We start from the raw sequence: 17,008 nt of genomic DNA, 5'->3' as shown, positions 1-17,008 counted from the left end.
TACCTGCTGCCGGACTATTTCCCAAAACTATCGAAAGTCTCCAAGTTGTTTAGACATCGGACCTTTGATTAAACGATTTCTATCAAACTGCTTTGTCATATAATATTTTGTAAATAAGAGTTCAAACATAACGTTCAGACAAAATAACATCTTCTAGACTTCTTTAAATAAAGATATATTACGTGGTTTAAATTTGACAACTGACAGTATGAATTGAAGACACATATTTTACAAACGTATTTCATTCATTAATCAAACCAGTTAATCATTAATAAAAGACAAATGTAAATTAAAAATAAAAATAAAAAAAGATATGATTTGAATCAAATCCAAGGTAATGTTTTTATCCAGCAATATTACATACATCAATAAAGCTTGTGTATATGTAATCGGATCCATTGTACCAAATCTTCACACTTGCATGGTCATCTGCAAACTAAATCATGCTTGTTGAACAAAATCAAAACGAAAATTTGTCCCAGTCTTAGAGGGTTTGAGTGCGGTATCCCTAATTCAAACCATCCTTGTATTTAGGCCCTTGCTTTGTGCCTTTTCGCGGGGTTAATATCTGACTTTATGATTAATGGGATTGTCACAGTGTTTATTTCATTGTATTTTAATAATATAATAAAAGCCCAGAAGACGAAACTTTAACCAAGATCCCGTTTAAAGACACAAGGAACAAGGTAACACAAACACCATTTAATAGATTTATATCTATTCAAGACGACATACATTATACAACTATCCAAATATCGGAGGGCAACCGCCTCATCAAGGTCATTGAAAACAAAGAGACACATATCTATCAAAGACAACATACATTGCACAACACTCCAAGTATCGGAGGGCAACCGTCTCATCATCATCAAGGTCATTAAAAACCAAGTGACATATACCTTTTCAAGACAAAAAACATTACACAACTATCCAAATATCGCAGCGCAACCGCCTCATTAAGGTCATTGAAAACCAAGTGACACATATTTATACAAATCAACATACATTACACAACTATCAAAATATCGCAGGGCAACAACATCATTAAGGCCTTGAAAAAAGTGACACATACCTATACATGACAACAAACATTACACAAATATCGCAGTATATCCGCCTCATTGAAAAATAAGAGACACCTACCTATACAAGACAACATACTTGTTGACAACAAGTCACTAAACCAAGGAAGTGTTGTGTTCACAAAATAAAACGGAACTCGTGTTAAAAATACTCGATCGAATTTGTTCTATACAATCAAATAGTCAATTAGTCAGCATAACAGAACGAAATGGAACACAACATAACGCTTATGTACGTATAGTAACGTAAAGAAACGTGAAGGAACGGCTATCTAAAATAAACCCCAAACACAATAATCAAGAAATGTACATCATATATACAACAACAATCAAACTAATGTAATTAAAATAACACACAGAGTATTTTCATGATATTCAAAAATACTTCAAATTATAAACAATGCTCAGAAATTATCTAAACATCAACAATTGCCTTAACTAACCTTTCAGTATTTAATGTAAATTAACTTCATTTATAAAAGGAAAAAATGTAACTTAACTAAATATTGGTACGTTTTCCGATTTAGTTAACAAAAAATCACACACACATTCATTCATGTCTTTTCTCTCGCACCACACTTACTGACCAAATATACTTTCGCCTTGAGCCCTCATAGCTGCCAGCCAATCAAAACCCAAAACAAGCTCATAAAAATCATGCTTAATATATTTCGTATACATATCTTGCATATCCCGGGCATATTATCGAAACAATGGGTCTGATTAATTTCTGCTTCCATTCTTACAATGAATAATACTCGCTAGCCAACTGCAAAGCTTATGAATTTATAAACATATTCCTAGCTACGGTACAAGGTCAGTACCTTAAATATACCGCATTTGGAATCGAGCAAGTGTTACATTGCAAATGAACATAAAGATTAACATAGTACGGGACAACAGCATTTTCAATACACTGCACTTTATATCAATGCCATTTAAAATAGTAAGTTTATGTACTTTGAACACAGTGTACCTGTAATAACTAGGTAAGCAATACAGCTAGATTTTGTGACGCCGTTACTGTAAATAAACTGCATTTCATATCAATGTGTTATTAAATAGTAAGTCTACTTAAGTCTTAACATAATGTTCAACATATAGAGAAACAAACAAAGCAATCTAATTTAATGACGCATGCACAATTAACTGGATTTATATCAGTTAAATAAATACTGTATTTATATCAACAAGTTATAAAATGAATGAACTATTTTACGTTAAATTTACATAATTCTAAACAAAGTGCAGATAATTTAAGAGAATGCCACAATACAACATCAATTTGTAACACCGACGCCTTAAATTTACCGTCTTTTGTATTAAGTCATTATTAAATACCAAATGTACATAAGTTTTAATATAGCGTACATGGCAAGAACAAAATTGGAGCTACAGTGCATTTTATATAAATGAAGTATTATAATAAGTAAATCGACGTAATTATAATCATAGTGTGCATTTCTTAAAAAAAATGAACAATACAGCATGGTGAATATTGAATATTATATGTAGGAGTTTTTTTTTAAATTATTAAGTTTCAAAAAATCAAGTATACATCGTTCTAAACATACTGTTCAATATTTAAGGAAACAAAACAATAAAATTTGTTTGTGTGACGCCGATGCCTTGAAATATCCTGCCTTTTATATCAACGATAAAAAAGCAAGTCAACATAAATTCCAAATTTAGTGACAAGTCCTGAGGCATATTAATGTTCACTGGTTGAACACAATGTAAAACGAATATCTAGTATACCCGGCAGGTATAAAAATATCATAGATGAACAGTTGTATATTCTGACCAGTGTACTCACGCCGTTTAAAGAAAGTGCACAATACTTAGCGACGAAAGTTAGCCAACCATTCCCTCCTCACCTTTAAAGGTATTTATGTACATGTGTACAAGATGAATCATTTCTTAAAATGTTCTTTGGTTGCTTCTAAGATTTTGAAGATTAAATGTTATGATAATGTACGATATCATCTTTAACATTCCCGAATTATTCAGAGTTGCTTGTTAATTGTTGTCCCGCTGGTAGTTGCTCATAGTCATCCTTAGCATCTGCTGTAGTTCTGGAATCAAGCTTTTCGTATGAATTCTCGATGTTGCTTTCAATGTCTAAAATTAGATATGCATCATAACATTAATTAAAATACCTACAATGAATATATATATCCACCTTCTGAACAATTAGAAGATATACACAATGAGATTAGGGATTTCACGTACCGCGTAGATACCAAAAGGTATGATTACAAGCGTGATGGTGAAATAAACGAGAGAGTAGATCGTTGAACCTTTAACTCGTGCGATTAGTAATTCGAAATTCCAAACACCAATGGTGTATATATAATCAAATACGAAATCGTGTTACCAACCTTGTTCGAACTGCCAAGCAGTCACATTATGAAAAACTAGCTACACGACTCAAGGAAAAAAACATTCCAACCTCCGACTTTTGGAAACCATAAAGAACTTCGCTACACCAACAATATCTTCCAAAGTAATCCCACACACTTAGCAATAACGGTATTATCAACGAATCAGATACAGACAAAGCGAACCTACTAAACACTTTCTTTCAATCTCAGACTCAATTAAATATACCAAACAGGCCACTTCCTTCCTCCACTGACACTGATAATCCAAAACTACAAGACTTTGTCATTTCACTTCAAGATGTATTTGATTAAATAATGGTTGTTAAAACAGGCAAAGCAATATGACCAGACTTAATAAATAGCTTTGTGCTGAGAGAAGTAGCAATTGAAATTTCTTACCCACTTCGCGACCTTTTTAATACCTCACTTCGTCTTGGTAAAGTACCATGTAAGTGGAAGCTAGCTCATGTCTGTGATATTTATAAGAAGTCTGACCCCGAAGATGTTGGAAATTATCGCCTAAGTGTTGTCAGTAAGGTTCTTGAAAGAATTTTGCATAAGTATATGTTCAATTTATTGCGTCAAAACGACTATCTAACAACATTTCAATCTGGTTTTGTTCCTAAATATTCCACTGTCAACCAGCTAGTATCGATCTATCATTCTTTTTGTCTCGCTCTAGATGAAGGTAAAGAAGTAAGAGCAGTATTTTGTGATATTTCGAAAGACTTTGATCGAGTATGACATGACGGTCTAATCCATAAACTTTGTGAAAGTGGCATCACCGGTTCCTTATTGTTATGGCTATGTGATTATCTCAGCGAACGTGAACAACGTGTTGTTCTTTCTGGTTCTATGTCTGATACGGTATCAATATCAGCTGGAGTCCCTCAAGGCTCCATTCTTGGGCCTCTGCTCTTTCTTATCTACATGTCTGCGATATACAATCACATAAACGACTATTCGCAGATGATACAACCTTGTATTTAATAGTCGAAGACCCCGTGCTTGCCGCGCAACAACTTACTGATGACCTAGACAAAATTCACACGTGGGCTGAAAGATGGCTTGTTACATTTAATCCTGCGAAAACCAAATCACTACTATTCACTAGGAAGTCTAATAGACAAGTGCACCCGTCAATATTCATGAATAATACCCAACTATCCGAAGTTACAACTTTTAAACACTTTTGGGCGTCACTCTTTCTAGCACATGCTCCTGGCACGCTCATATTCAATCCGTCAAACAGAAGGCTTGGCAGCGAATTCACTTCATGCGATCATTCAAATACGTTCTTAATCGTACATCGCTTGAGGTTCTGTATTTCACATTCATTATGCCTTTGTTGGAATATGCCGATGTTGTCTGGAATAATCTGATGTAAGCTGATGAGGATGACTTAGAAAAAGTACAACATGAGGCGGCTTGAATTATATCAGGTGCAACTCGACTTGTATCTCTTACTCATCTTTATGTTGAAACTGGAATCGAACCACTCAAAGAAAGGCGACGTAAACACAAACTTATCCTATTTTACAAGATGTTTCACTCCCTTGCACCAGCATATCTAACTTCACTAATTCCAACAAGAGTTGGCGATACTACTTCGTATAACACTAGAACTGCAAATAACCTTCGGAACATTTCATGCAAATCACAGTTGTTGACGAGTTCATTCCTGCCATCAACTATATCCGCATGGAACGCACTCCCGGAAGAAATTCGTTCATCGCCATCCGTGCCTTCTTTCAAATACAGACTTAATAAGAACAAAAAACAAGTTCCTGACTTCTATTACGACGGTGACCGCAAATCCTGAGTCAATCATGCGAGGTTACGTATGCACTGTAGCAATCTTAATGAACATCTATCCTCAAAAAATATTGTCAACAGTCCTAATTGTCAATGTGTTGAAATTGAGGACACCTTTCACTTTTTCTTCACCTGTCCATTATATAGCGTCCAAAGAAATCTTCTGATTGTTCAGTTATCCACCGTTGGACAAATGTCTCTTCAACTGTTACTCTTTGATCCGAAGGAGGCCTCATATCAAACGAACAAACTTATCTTTGACAGCGTCCAGACCTATAAACGTCAATCTAAACGTTTTTGAGCACACATACAAACAAACCTTATCCCGATCCCGATCTGACCAGTGCCTGTACCATCCTTCTCATTTTAGCTTCCTTTTATTCTATCGTTGTCTTTTTTTCAATCTAACTAAATGATTTCAGACTAAAACAACTTGTCTTTACATACCATAGTTTACACAATACGACTTCATGAATATATTTATTCGAGTCACCACAACTTGTGCACTAGCCTAAGCAGCGTGAATGACCTACAGAAGCGAGACATAGTATAAGCCTTAAGGCTTTCTTCTCAATTCTGTTTACACTATGGTTTTGTGCATAATTAACATGTTCTTTATGTATATGCATTACATATTATGTCTTTGTTAACGTTGATTATGCTCAAATTTGTCAAACTAAACTTATTGTAAATATTATATCGAAATTAATATTGTTTAAACCAAAAGAACCCAGGAAGTAAACAGCATTTTGCATAAAATTGCCGTAGTATGCAGATATATTCAATAAAAAACCCTGTCAACCTGACAAAAAAGTTAAGTCTGATGAACACTTTGAAATGAGAATCAAAATTTGGGGGGCAAAAACTTACATTCTGTAAACAATCGAAAGAAGGATAAATCGCTAAATTGAAATGCCTTACCAGAATGCTGACCATACGAAATGTATTGATGAAATGTTTTAAGATAAGAGCCACTAATTGTTGAAAATAAACAACAACATTTCTGCTTTAATCTTTTTTACTATCAATGTCACTTAAGCGAATGTTTGATAAGCAGATTTAAGGGTGGCGTTCGAGTTAGTGGTTGTAAGGAAATTGCCTGTACAAATGACCCTACTTTCTCTCCGAACATCCATCGTACTTTAGGTATAAGACATATTAAGCCACATATCTGCAAGATCAATTATTAAAAGTATTTTACTTGTTGTATTGTTTTGCTAAGATAACCATTAAACGAAGAAGGGCACACAAGTTGAATCATTTGTGAGATTCAAGACTGTAGTCAAAGAATAGGAACGTTCAAGAAAACTCGTACAAACAGACGGAAGAACTAAGGGGTAATGATGGTATAAATTGTTTCAGGGAACGTAAACACTATAAATTTGAAGCAATGTTAACAGTTTGGGCTTTTTCCTGTTGTGTTATGTAAAACAGTCATATTGCAATAAGTTGGTAAATTTACTTTATGTGCATCATTCAAATAGGCGTTTTAAGCATTACTTTATGATTACCTTTGTTCTTTCGTTGTAAAGATCCATCAGTTTGATTAACATATTCGATGTTTAAGTCTTCCGTTGGTTTTCCAATGGACCTTAAATATAACATTAGGTTTAGTGCGTGCATTTTAGAAAAGTGTCTTCGTATAACCGTTTGACTACTTGAAGTGTCACTGTTATGTTCATTATATTTTAAAGAGCATAGTTACTATCTATTGATTTCAAATAAATTAAGACTGTATAAATACATATGTATACCTAATATTGTCAAATTATGATAGTTATGTAATCTTATATGAAATATATCTCACCATATAGTTCGAACACAAAACTCACTAGCTTTCAAATTAGACTTATTACAAAGCATTGCATGTATTATCCACTGAATACCTTCGAATTATCAGAAATTAATCAAACATGGCTTATATAATACAACCAAATGGCACACAATTATAAACTTCGATGGCTTTATTCAGTGTATAAGATTGTATAAGATTGTAACATACGTTTGAAGTTCATTCATACACTTATAACTTACTAGTTTACAGCCAATAAAAAAGATCATATCACTGTCTAAATATACTTCTTTGCAAGTTATTTGACTTAGTCTTACCGTTTCCTGAAAAAAACGTATACGACAACGGCAATTACTGCAAGTACTGCAACACCCCCTCCGATTCCACCTCCTATTATTGCGCCAATTGGCTCTGACTTCCTGCTTTTCTCTGATAAATCTGAAGCGTGTAGTGAATAATAACATTTAAACAAGTAATAAGATTAAACAAACATACGCATACATATTTAAAATTGTTAGTCAATAATTAAGACACGTTGCGTTAAGTGTTATTTTAAGAACTCACAGGTACCCACTTTTTTACAAATACAACAATTATCGGCCGTGTTGTTACTTTTTTAAGTTTGATGAGTTGGTATTTAAAAAAGTCATAGCATAACTAGATTTACACAACAGTTTTTATATCATGTTTCATATAACCATATTTCATCCCTTTTGGCATATGGAAACTTTAGAAGACTCAACTTTACCACAAATGTACCTGCCTAAGACCATCCAGTATTTAACAAGATTTATGTTTAATATTTGTGTGTTTTATTTCGTATTCAAAAAACTGTCACACCCGTTGTTATGCACACACAATGTAAAGGATCCATAAAGCCAGCACAGTATCTGATAAACTTCGTTTTGACTATATTAGAGACAATTTTGCGGACAACTAGTCCCAACTAGATTTGACTCATAACGCAAGCCAGTATAGGGGCTAAGTAAATCTCATTGCAACTACCATCAACTTGAAGCTGACCTTGTGTTAAACGTACCACTAAATTTCCTATCAACACCCAACCCAGTACAAAACAAATCATTGAACAACTCTCATTACGCGCACTCAGTAAAAAAGCAAATAGATTACCCTTTGGCAGAAAAATGTCACATGCAGAACCAAACAAATCCATCAGCAGTTCAAATTAAGCTTACTTAGTGCCAAAAAAGACCACATGTTGACTAATGCAAATCCATTTTAAGCCAAACAAATTCATGCTACTCTAGTGTGGACTACTTAATGCTATATAAATCCCTTTATTTCAACAATAAAACCAATTTACAGCCAAATAACATGTGTTTAATACCTACGTAGCCTACTCATTTTTTGATGACCATAAAGCCCATTCTAAGCAAAAGAAACGCATGAAAGCTCTAACAAAGCATACTCAGTGATAAATGGACCACATTGTTTAATGAAGAGAAATAAGTTGGTAAAAATCAAACAAACTCTATATAATAATACAATGAATAAAAATAGTACAGTGACAAGCCCAGAACTCGAAACTCTATTACGTTTAAATATTTATGTCGTCACCAAAGTTGCATTCTTAAACGACATCTTTGCCCACTTACACTTCGCATTCGTTAACAATATTCTGATAAGTAGGTATAGGGTTTGGTTTCGCCAAATCTTTCAGTTTCGATTTTAAGTGCAGATACATGTATTTTTATAGACAAAACTACATACAAAAGATCAGTAGCCGAAACATAAACTTCGTTTAATGGCACAGGGCAAACACCAAAGACATAGAACACAAAAACAAACAATCACAAACCAGAAACATAAAACAACAGCAGAGTTTCTAAGTCAAAACTTAATAAGTTTACGCCAAAGGTTATCTCAAACAAGATAGTCAAAAGCTTTGGTCAGAAGAGAGAATTAGTAAAACCAATTATGGTTAATTCTCAATTCTGTGATTTACTCACTATTTATGCATTTCACCACTCTCCATTTTATACGTATGTTATGCATATCTGTACCTCAAATGCAAATTTAAATTGTTCAATTTATTCTGCAATAAATACGGGTTAAACCAAAAGTTTTGGTTATGTCAACAAAAACACAATACAGTTATATCCCGTTTACAAACTATAAAGTACAAAAATATTATCTGCAGTACCCATATTTGATCTAAAACCAACATCTGCTTCAATATTCATCGCATAACTTTCGGTCTAATCAGTTAGGCTGTTGTTTGATAAGTCTTTCCAAAGTACTTAGTAGTGTTATTCTCCTATATTTATTTTCATTATTATTTCTTATGTTTATTATTGCTACCTTTGTAATGGGACGACAAAACCTTCAGACTATAAACCTTTGAAATTACGAATCAAAAACCTTATTAAAAGGGTAATATGTAAATTCCGTCAGAGTATGTCTCTACCATGAACAAAACAAATCATTTAAGTATAGATACGGAAAGCTACTTATGTAAGTATCCAGCTCCAGGTAATGGCTTTTTCAATACTTTCTACAATGATCGGTTATTACAATTCTCCGAAAATAACACAAAATTAATTCCCTTCCACATCGTTTCAAAAAGTAAACAACATCATCACCTGGTGTAGAAAATGCACTTTAAGGATTGTTAACTCTTCTAAAATACTGCTTAAAAGCATTCAAAATGGTATTTACATAAAATAAACAGTGTGTACACCAATACAATATAATTTGGTAAATTGATTGAGGGTGTGCCTACAAATGAAAGCTAAATCAAAGTGCCTCAGTCATGAACAGATATCTGTTAATGAAACTAAACTGTTCATTATATAACTTTCGTCCGAAATCAAAATCAGTAACGTTGAAATGATAGGGGAGAAAATGATTCGGGGCCCCTCACAGGTCCAATGCAGTAGTGGGTATGCAAACATGTAGCCAAAAAAGACCCTTTCTACTTTTGCGAGTATCTACCCGTTTCAATTCTTTTATTAATATTTATTGAAAAACGCATGACCTTGAGGACAAACATCTGCAGTGTAGCCATATATAGAGAACATATTAATTTCAGCCTTTTGCTTCACCACTCGTGAAAATATGTATTTTCTATAACATTCGTGAAATAAAAAATGACTTAAGACTGACATCAACACATATCCTGTCTATATATCTTTTTCGTTTTGCATCATTCGAAGACAGCAGTAGTAACTAAATTCCTTCAGTGGCAATTTGCCATTTTCTGTGTACATGCATTTAATATTTAAATATTATTTTAAAAATGCATTTCATACCTTCAGGAACTTGAGGACAAACAACTTTCTTAACATCCGTTGAAACGTTTTCCTGATATAAAGCATTCTTTGTCAACGCAGGTCTCACTGCAATTTATGTTACATTTCGGTCCATATTTGAGTTTTGATACACACTCCAAACAATCACCATTATATCGGTTGCATGAATAACAGGAATCATTGCACTTGTGTTCGCAACGCTTACCCCCAGTAATCCCTTTCGCAACCTGTCTTACATTCTCCTGTAAGCGAATAACACTGACCTTCTAAGCATGTTAGACTACAGTTGAAACATTCAACACTCTCATTTGGATAGAATCCTTCATCACATGCAATACACTTGGTAATATCTGAAATCACTTTGCATGATTTACAATGCTGTAACAATGAACAGGAACAGCATGATCGTTGTCTGAAAAAATATTCGTTACTTACACATTGATCGCAACTGTCAGTTGTAGAACACATGTTGTCCTGACACAAACATTGTTTGGTGGGGTTTGTGTATCCTGTATTGTATTTCAAACATTGTCTCAATTGTGAGCAATTGTAGCAGTTTTCAGAACAGCTCCGTTTACATACGCTCCCAAAGAAACCAAGTTTACATGAGGTGCAGGCTGTCGCTTCTAAGCAGAATGAAACGATCCGGGACAGTCTTTGTCACAGTCTTGTCCGTATTTGCCTTGGACACATGAGACACAATATTGACCATAGAACAGATCGGTTGCATATGAGCATTGTCCGTTCGATTTCTCACACTTATTATTAAGACATCATTTCCCACACAGGTACTGACAATACGAACCATATCTTCCTGTTACACATGATTGACAACTACTGTAGTAGTCACATGTTGTACATTCTAATCTGCAGCGATTCGAGCATTGATTGCCATAGAAATTTGGTGCACATTTGTTACAATAACTGCCAGTCCAACCCATTTTGCAGGAACATGTTTCCGTCATTCCATAACATTCTTTGTTGACGCATCCGGCCGAACACGTGTTTTGACATTGAGATCCAAATTTTCCCGCAATCGGTACATTGAATCCCCGCATATATAGCCTGTGTTATATTTACATATAGCTTTCTCTGAGTCACAGACGCCATTCTTACAGTCAGTTCCACATTAATACTGGCACGAAGATCCATACCGATCTTCTTTACATGAAGTACAATGATAAGTGTTTGTGCACTTGTTGCAATGAACTGGGCAATCATAGCAATAGGGACTATAGTAAAAGTAGCCATCTAAACACCCCTCACAAGCATTAATAGTAGAACAGGTACACCATGTATATACACATTAAAGACATTCATTTTTATATGCATAGTATCCAGGTTGACATTCATAACAAGGTTTTGACGTAATACCTTTCACATTTTACACAGTGACTGGTACACAGGTTGTCGCATTTATTTCCCCTAGCAACCGTCTTTGCCACCCATTTTGCATGTCCCACCAGTAAAGCATTCATTGTTGAAACAACATCTGCAATTATTGCATTCCTCCTGAGCTGCGATGTCTAAAAACCATAAAACAATGGGTATCAAATGTGATACATAAACACAGATGTTCATTTAAGTATAAAGTAAATGTCGTCCTGGAGTCTCGATCCGCCCATTTTCAAACATCATAGTTTCAAAGTATTCATCTTTTGTCAATAATTAGTTTGTTATGCTGAATGTAAAGTTAAGTATGACCATTTAAATAGATAATCCATCAATATATAAATCCAAACTAGAATTTGAAACTCACATGTTTAGATACTAAAACGTCTCATTCTGTTAAACTAACACAGTTGGAGATTTGTCAAACACGGAATCCTCATGCATGTTCTTATCAATGCGATATTTATTTATCAAGTACGCCTTACTTGTATGTAACTGGCCCATTAGTTAATTCTGTTCCTATATATAACAATAATTAAACCAGATATTTTCAGCATGCATGTTATCTACAAAATAAAATTATAAGTGTGTACATGGATATTTTAAATTGATCTAGTTCATATTGCATATATAATTAACAACATACTTTTCTCATTTTTAATAGTAACATTTGTGTTTGTATATTAATGACTTGTTTACCGTCATTTATTTTGTATTCTGAATTTATATTGTGTTCTGTTAAACAGCAATGACATTTTTATGTTCATGCTTATTAAACTCAGACTTGACTTGACTTGCTTCATATGGTCGAATATTGATGTGTGTTGTTTGTAATCAATGGAGGGCCTATGTATAAGAGGAATTGTCAATAAAATTGATGTTTTATAATTGCCTTAACACATTTCTATGTATCAAAGAAGAGCGAAATGTTTGCTTGAATTTGTGAAATAGTCTAAATGAAACTGAATATCTTAAGAGACTTGCTAGAATACTACTTAATATTTTATTTAATTATCACTTTACCTGAAGACAGCAGTCCAAATATAATTCCGAATCCGATATCTCTATTCGTAAATGTTAGATAAAAGAGTGTTAACATTATAAGAGACATGATGTGTCGATGTTTTACTTTTAAACCACATCGAAAATTTAATGTTAATATAGTATACACTTTTCGTATTATTATATATCTGTATTTGTTCAGTTATAAATTTGAATAACTTTTAATACTTATCACGTACTAGTGAGATTTTTTTTATTAATGAACAATGCAACAATACAAACAGTTTCTTTAATACTTTCGATGAATGGTGTCCGAAATAGTTACATAAAGACTAGATGGTGATGCACACCGTTAAAAATAGTGTTCATACGAAGTAAAATAAAACTTCCCTAATGAGGCTTTAAGAGTTGTACATTGTATATTTAATATATTTTCGCATTATTAGCGACGCATGCGGTAATAGTGTGATAGTTCAATGACTCATAAACGCGTTTAAACTTTGAGGCAATGCTGAGTTTATTCAATAATAATATAAAATCGTTATATGAAAAAAGAAAGAGAAGTTCGGAAGCATTTGTTTTGCTTTTTTTACAAAAAGGTTAATTTGTGTGATATTGACCAAACAAAAGACAATCTGCTACTTGGACTGAAAACAAAAGTTAACATTGTTTAGCGTTTCCTTGTTATTGTTTCGCTACTAGGGAGGATGAATAGATGTTAAACATATATTCAAATTTGCATGTCCTTTTCATGTGCCGAATGAAGCTTATATCACAAACGCAATCTTTACAACAGGATATATCGCTTTAATTTAATTTTGTTTCGTAGATGATCTTTAACTTTATTAAAATATGTTTGTACAAGTGTCAAAAAAATTAATAATAATATTAACCTCCTGAAAAAGTGAATATATTTTGCAGTCGATATATATTTTATACGAAATAAATGGTCCTGGCTTTTAAAGGTCACGAGTCTACATGTAATATAAAAGCCGTTTTCAATCAAAGTATCAAAGCATCAAAATCAATTTAATATTTGCTGTTCTGTATACGTGTTATTCGGCAAATTATTAGTTAAGTTAATGGCACTACTTAGGTGGCAGATTAAATTTCATTTAATCTTATTCAGAATTTATTTAGACAATAGACTGAATTAACGCTTTCGTGTAGCTGATATCATGAACTGTCATTTTTTAGATTTTCTTTTTCTTTAGAATGACATCAGTCACGACAATTTCAGCTGCAATTATTAATTTTATTTAAATACTATATACAGCCGAATTTGGTATGTCTGCGGCGATGACGACCATCGATTAAATAACTGAATTAAGACCCAGAGATACCGATGCACAGTGACAGTGTTTGAGGGAAATCTTAAGGTCACACCAGTGCTTTATTCTAACTTTCTACATGAACTCACTTTACACTGTAATTCAATATTTCTTTCTACGTGTGCCAGTAGGCTGTCTGGTATGACTCACGCTTTCCCCGTTAGTGTGTAGATACCATAAAAATGCACATAAGATGTGGCTACTCTTACCTGAATGACATATATCATGGACGATTATCCTGGTAATCTACTACATGTCTGAAACTTCCACAACAAATACAAACATAAATAAACTAGCGACATTGTATCTGAATCTAACAACAGAGCCTACTCTTTTGCTACTGGGAAATCGCCGCGGTGCTCCTATAGAGATATAAATTTGCTGACTTTGCCAAATCATATTCATGTGGACATTGTTTTTAAAATGTTTTAATCTAACAGGGTTATTGTGTCACCGGATGGGCGTTACGGGTTCTATCAACGGGAAGGACTTTAATACATATATAGAATATAAATTTATTGCGAGAACCAAACAGTATGTAAGCAAAGCGTCAAGTGAATTAGCAAGCATCTGTCGACGGAATTAACATGTACATTAAGCAACTAAGTAAGTATGAATAGCAAAATAATTGACAGATGCAAAACAAATGAAGAATGGTTAGAAAATTAGCAATGACAAAACCTTTGTGTGAATAATATACCTGTAATGTATATATAATTTATTGCGAGAACCAAACAGTGTGTTAGCAAAGTTGAAGTGAATAAGATTAATCAATAGGCCATAAGATCACACTTGACTAAAAACACTGTTACTGTGATCACGGATGGGAAACGCATGCCATTGTTAGAAGTTGTTAAAATACTAACTAAGTGATACGTCGTCCTCTCTTCGAACCCGGAACACAGGAATGTTAGAACCTGGCTGATCTTAAACTACGTAGACCTGTTCAATCCATAGGTTAGCCAGCTTATGTTTGCGCTTCAGACTAACATTTTTAAAAAGTACACGGTCGGTTGCATATAATTTGTGTTCGTTAACTCGCCGATCATAATACTTATTCGCTTTTGCTGCACTTCGAGCAGCCGTGTTGTCTGCTATTTTATAGAAAACTTCTTATTATTATTCTCCAGTTTTCAAAGATACTCAGATGGATATGCACCTGTAATGTGTTGGCGCTCTAGCCCTAGAATTGCGTCGATGGCTAATCTTGGACGGCGACCGAACATAAGTTGGTACGGCGAGTATCCCGTTGACACATGTAAAGTGGTGTTGTATGCGTGAACTAGGCTTGGAACGGCTTCTTTCCGGTTCGCCTTTCTCTCCATGGGTAGTGTTCCAAACATTTGAAAAGCGTTTGGTTGAAGCGTTCACACTGACAATTTCCTTGCGGATGGTATGGAGTGGTCCCAGTATTTCGAACTCCTGTAATGCGACACAAGCGAGAAATGACTTAAGATAGGAAGTTTTGGCAACGGTCACTTTGAAGTTTTTTTGGAAACCCGTAGTGGACGAAAAGCCTTTCAAATAAAACCCTCGCTGTAGTGTTGGCAGTTTGGTATTTCGTTGGTATGGCTTGTGCGTAACACGTGAAGAGGTCGGTTATGGACAGAACATGTTCAAAACCGCCCATCGACATTTTCAGCGACAGGTAGTCCATGCACACCAATTCCATAGGCGCCGAAGAGTTGATGGTGACTAATCCAGTTGCAGTAGTGGCAATAGTCTTACGCCGTAGGCACCGATCATATTGTCGAATCAAATTGTCAATGTCAGAGTCCCTACCTGGCCAATAGAAACGTTCTTTGTTTAAGGAAACGGTCCTGTACCGACCCTGGTGGCAGAGTCATCATGCAGTGTCCTAAAAACCTGTTCACGGACAGATTTGGGAGGAACAATCTAATCGACACTTTTGCCTCGAGTTGATGCCTGCTGATATAAAACACCATCAATAAGGATTAATTTGTCTTTACTGTTAAAGATCTTGCGTACCTCCGGTTCAAGTCTTGCCTTAACATCAGTGGTGTGTGGTGCTATGGTAAGTATATGTCGAGCTTCAAAGAGCATAGGGTCCGATTCCTGACCCTTACACCGGTCTTCAGTACTGTTGTCACCTGTGGTATCGTGTCGCCACAATCGAAAGAACTAGCAGGCGTCAATGAATGCTGACAAAGAACAGCTTGAACAACCTCTGAGTCGACTTTAGCCACCGGACATGCATGTCCATCTTATTGTTCATTTCGTGCGGTGAGCATCTGTCGTAATAGGCTGTCGGCATCGGTATTCAGCTTTCCTGGCTGGCCTGTAATTAATAGCAAAGTCGAAACTAGCCAGAGCAGCGACCCAACGTTGTCCACATGCGTCGAGCTTTGCCGTGGAGTGGATATACGTGAGCGGATTGTTGTCTGTGTGGACCTTGAATTGAACTCCATACAAGTAATCATGGAACTTCTCAGTTATTGCCCATTTTAGAGCGAGAAATTCCAGTTTACTTGCATGGTTGTTCTTCTCCAGGGGACGTAAACTTCGTGATGCATAGGCAACAACTCGATCACAGCCGTCCAGCTTTTGGTAGAGCACAGCTCCAAGACCACTAGAAGATGCATCAGTGTGCAAGCGAAATGGCTTCGAGTATGGCACGCTGCTGTTTCTCGCCCCAGGCAATCGGTAGTAGGTCTTGTTTTTGGTCTTTAAAGACTTGTCATCCGATTACCCAATCAAGAGGTCATTCAGTGGTCGAGCAATACTGGCAAAATTCTGGATAAGCTTCCGGTAATAGCCGCCAAAACCGAGGAAACTTCTCACCTCCTTCACTTTCTTAGGAATCGGCCACTTCTTGATTGCCTCCATCTTCGCGGGATCAGTATTATTTCAGACTTCGACACAACATGACTAAGGTAAGTAACCTTATCTAACAGAAATTCACATTTTGTTGATTTAA

At 35.0% G+C, this 17,008-nt stretch overlaps 1 protein-coding gene across 2 annotated transcripts in view; it reads right to left on the bottom strand.

Annotated features, from left to right (window-relative positions):
- Positions 1–721: 721 nt before the first annotated feature.
- LOC128205415 (cell death abnormality protein 1-like) overlaps positions 722–17,008 on the bottom strand; it is a 36,319-nt gene continuing 20,032 nt past the window's right edge. Inside the window, exons 1-4 of one of the 2 annotated variants that reach the window (XM_052907021.1) lie at positions 10,781–11,078; positions 7,391–7,511; positions 6,793–6,872; positions 722–3,203 (exon numbers count right to left, since the gene is read on the bottom strand). In XM_052907021.1, the coding sequence (XP_052762981.1) occupies positions 3,085–3,203; positions 6,793–6,872; positions 7,391–7,511; positions 10,781–10,784 (324 nt within the window). In that variant the 5' untranslated portion in view covers positions 10,785–11,078 and the 3' untranslated portion in view covers positions 722–3,084. Of the gene's footprint in view, positions 3,204–6,792; positions 6,873–7,390; positions 7,512–10,780; positions 11,079–17,008 lie in introns of those variants that run through there. The other variant, XM_052907020.1, reaches the window with a different exon arrangement.

This window comes from Mya arenaria, chromosome 10 (assembly GCF_026914265.1).
Source record: "Mya arenaria isolate MELC-2E11 chromosome 10, ASM2691426v1".
NCBI classification, from domain to species: Eukaryota; Metazoa; Mollusca; class Bivalvia; order Myida; family Myidae; genus Mya; species Mya arenaria.
The sequence above is the reverse complement of the archived record's forward strand: the minus strand, read 5'-3'. Positions and strand labels throughout refer to the sequence as shown.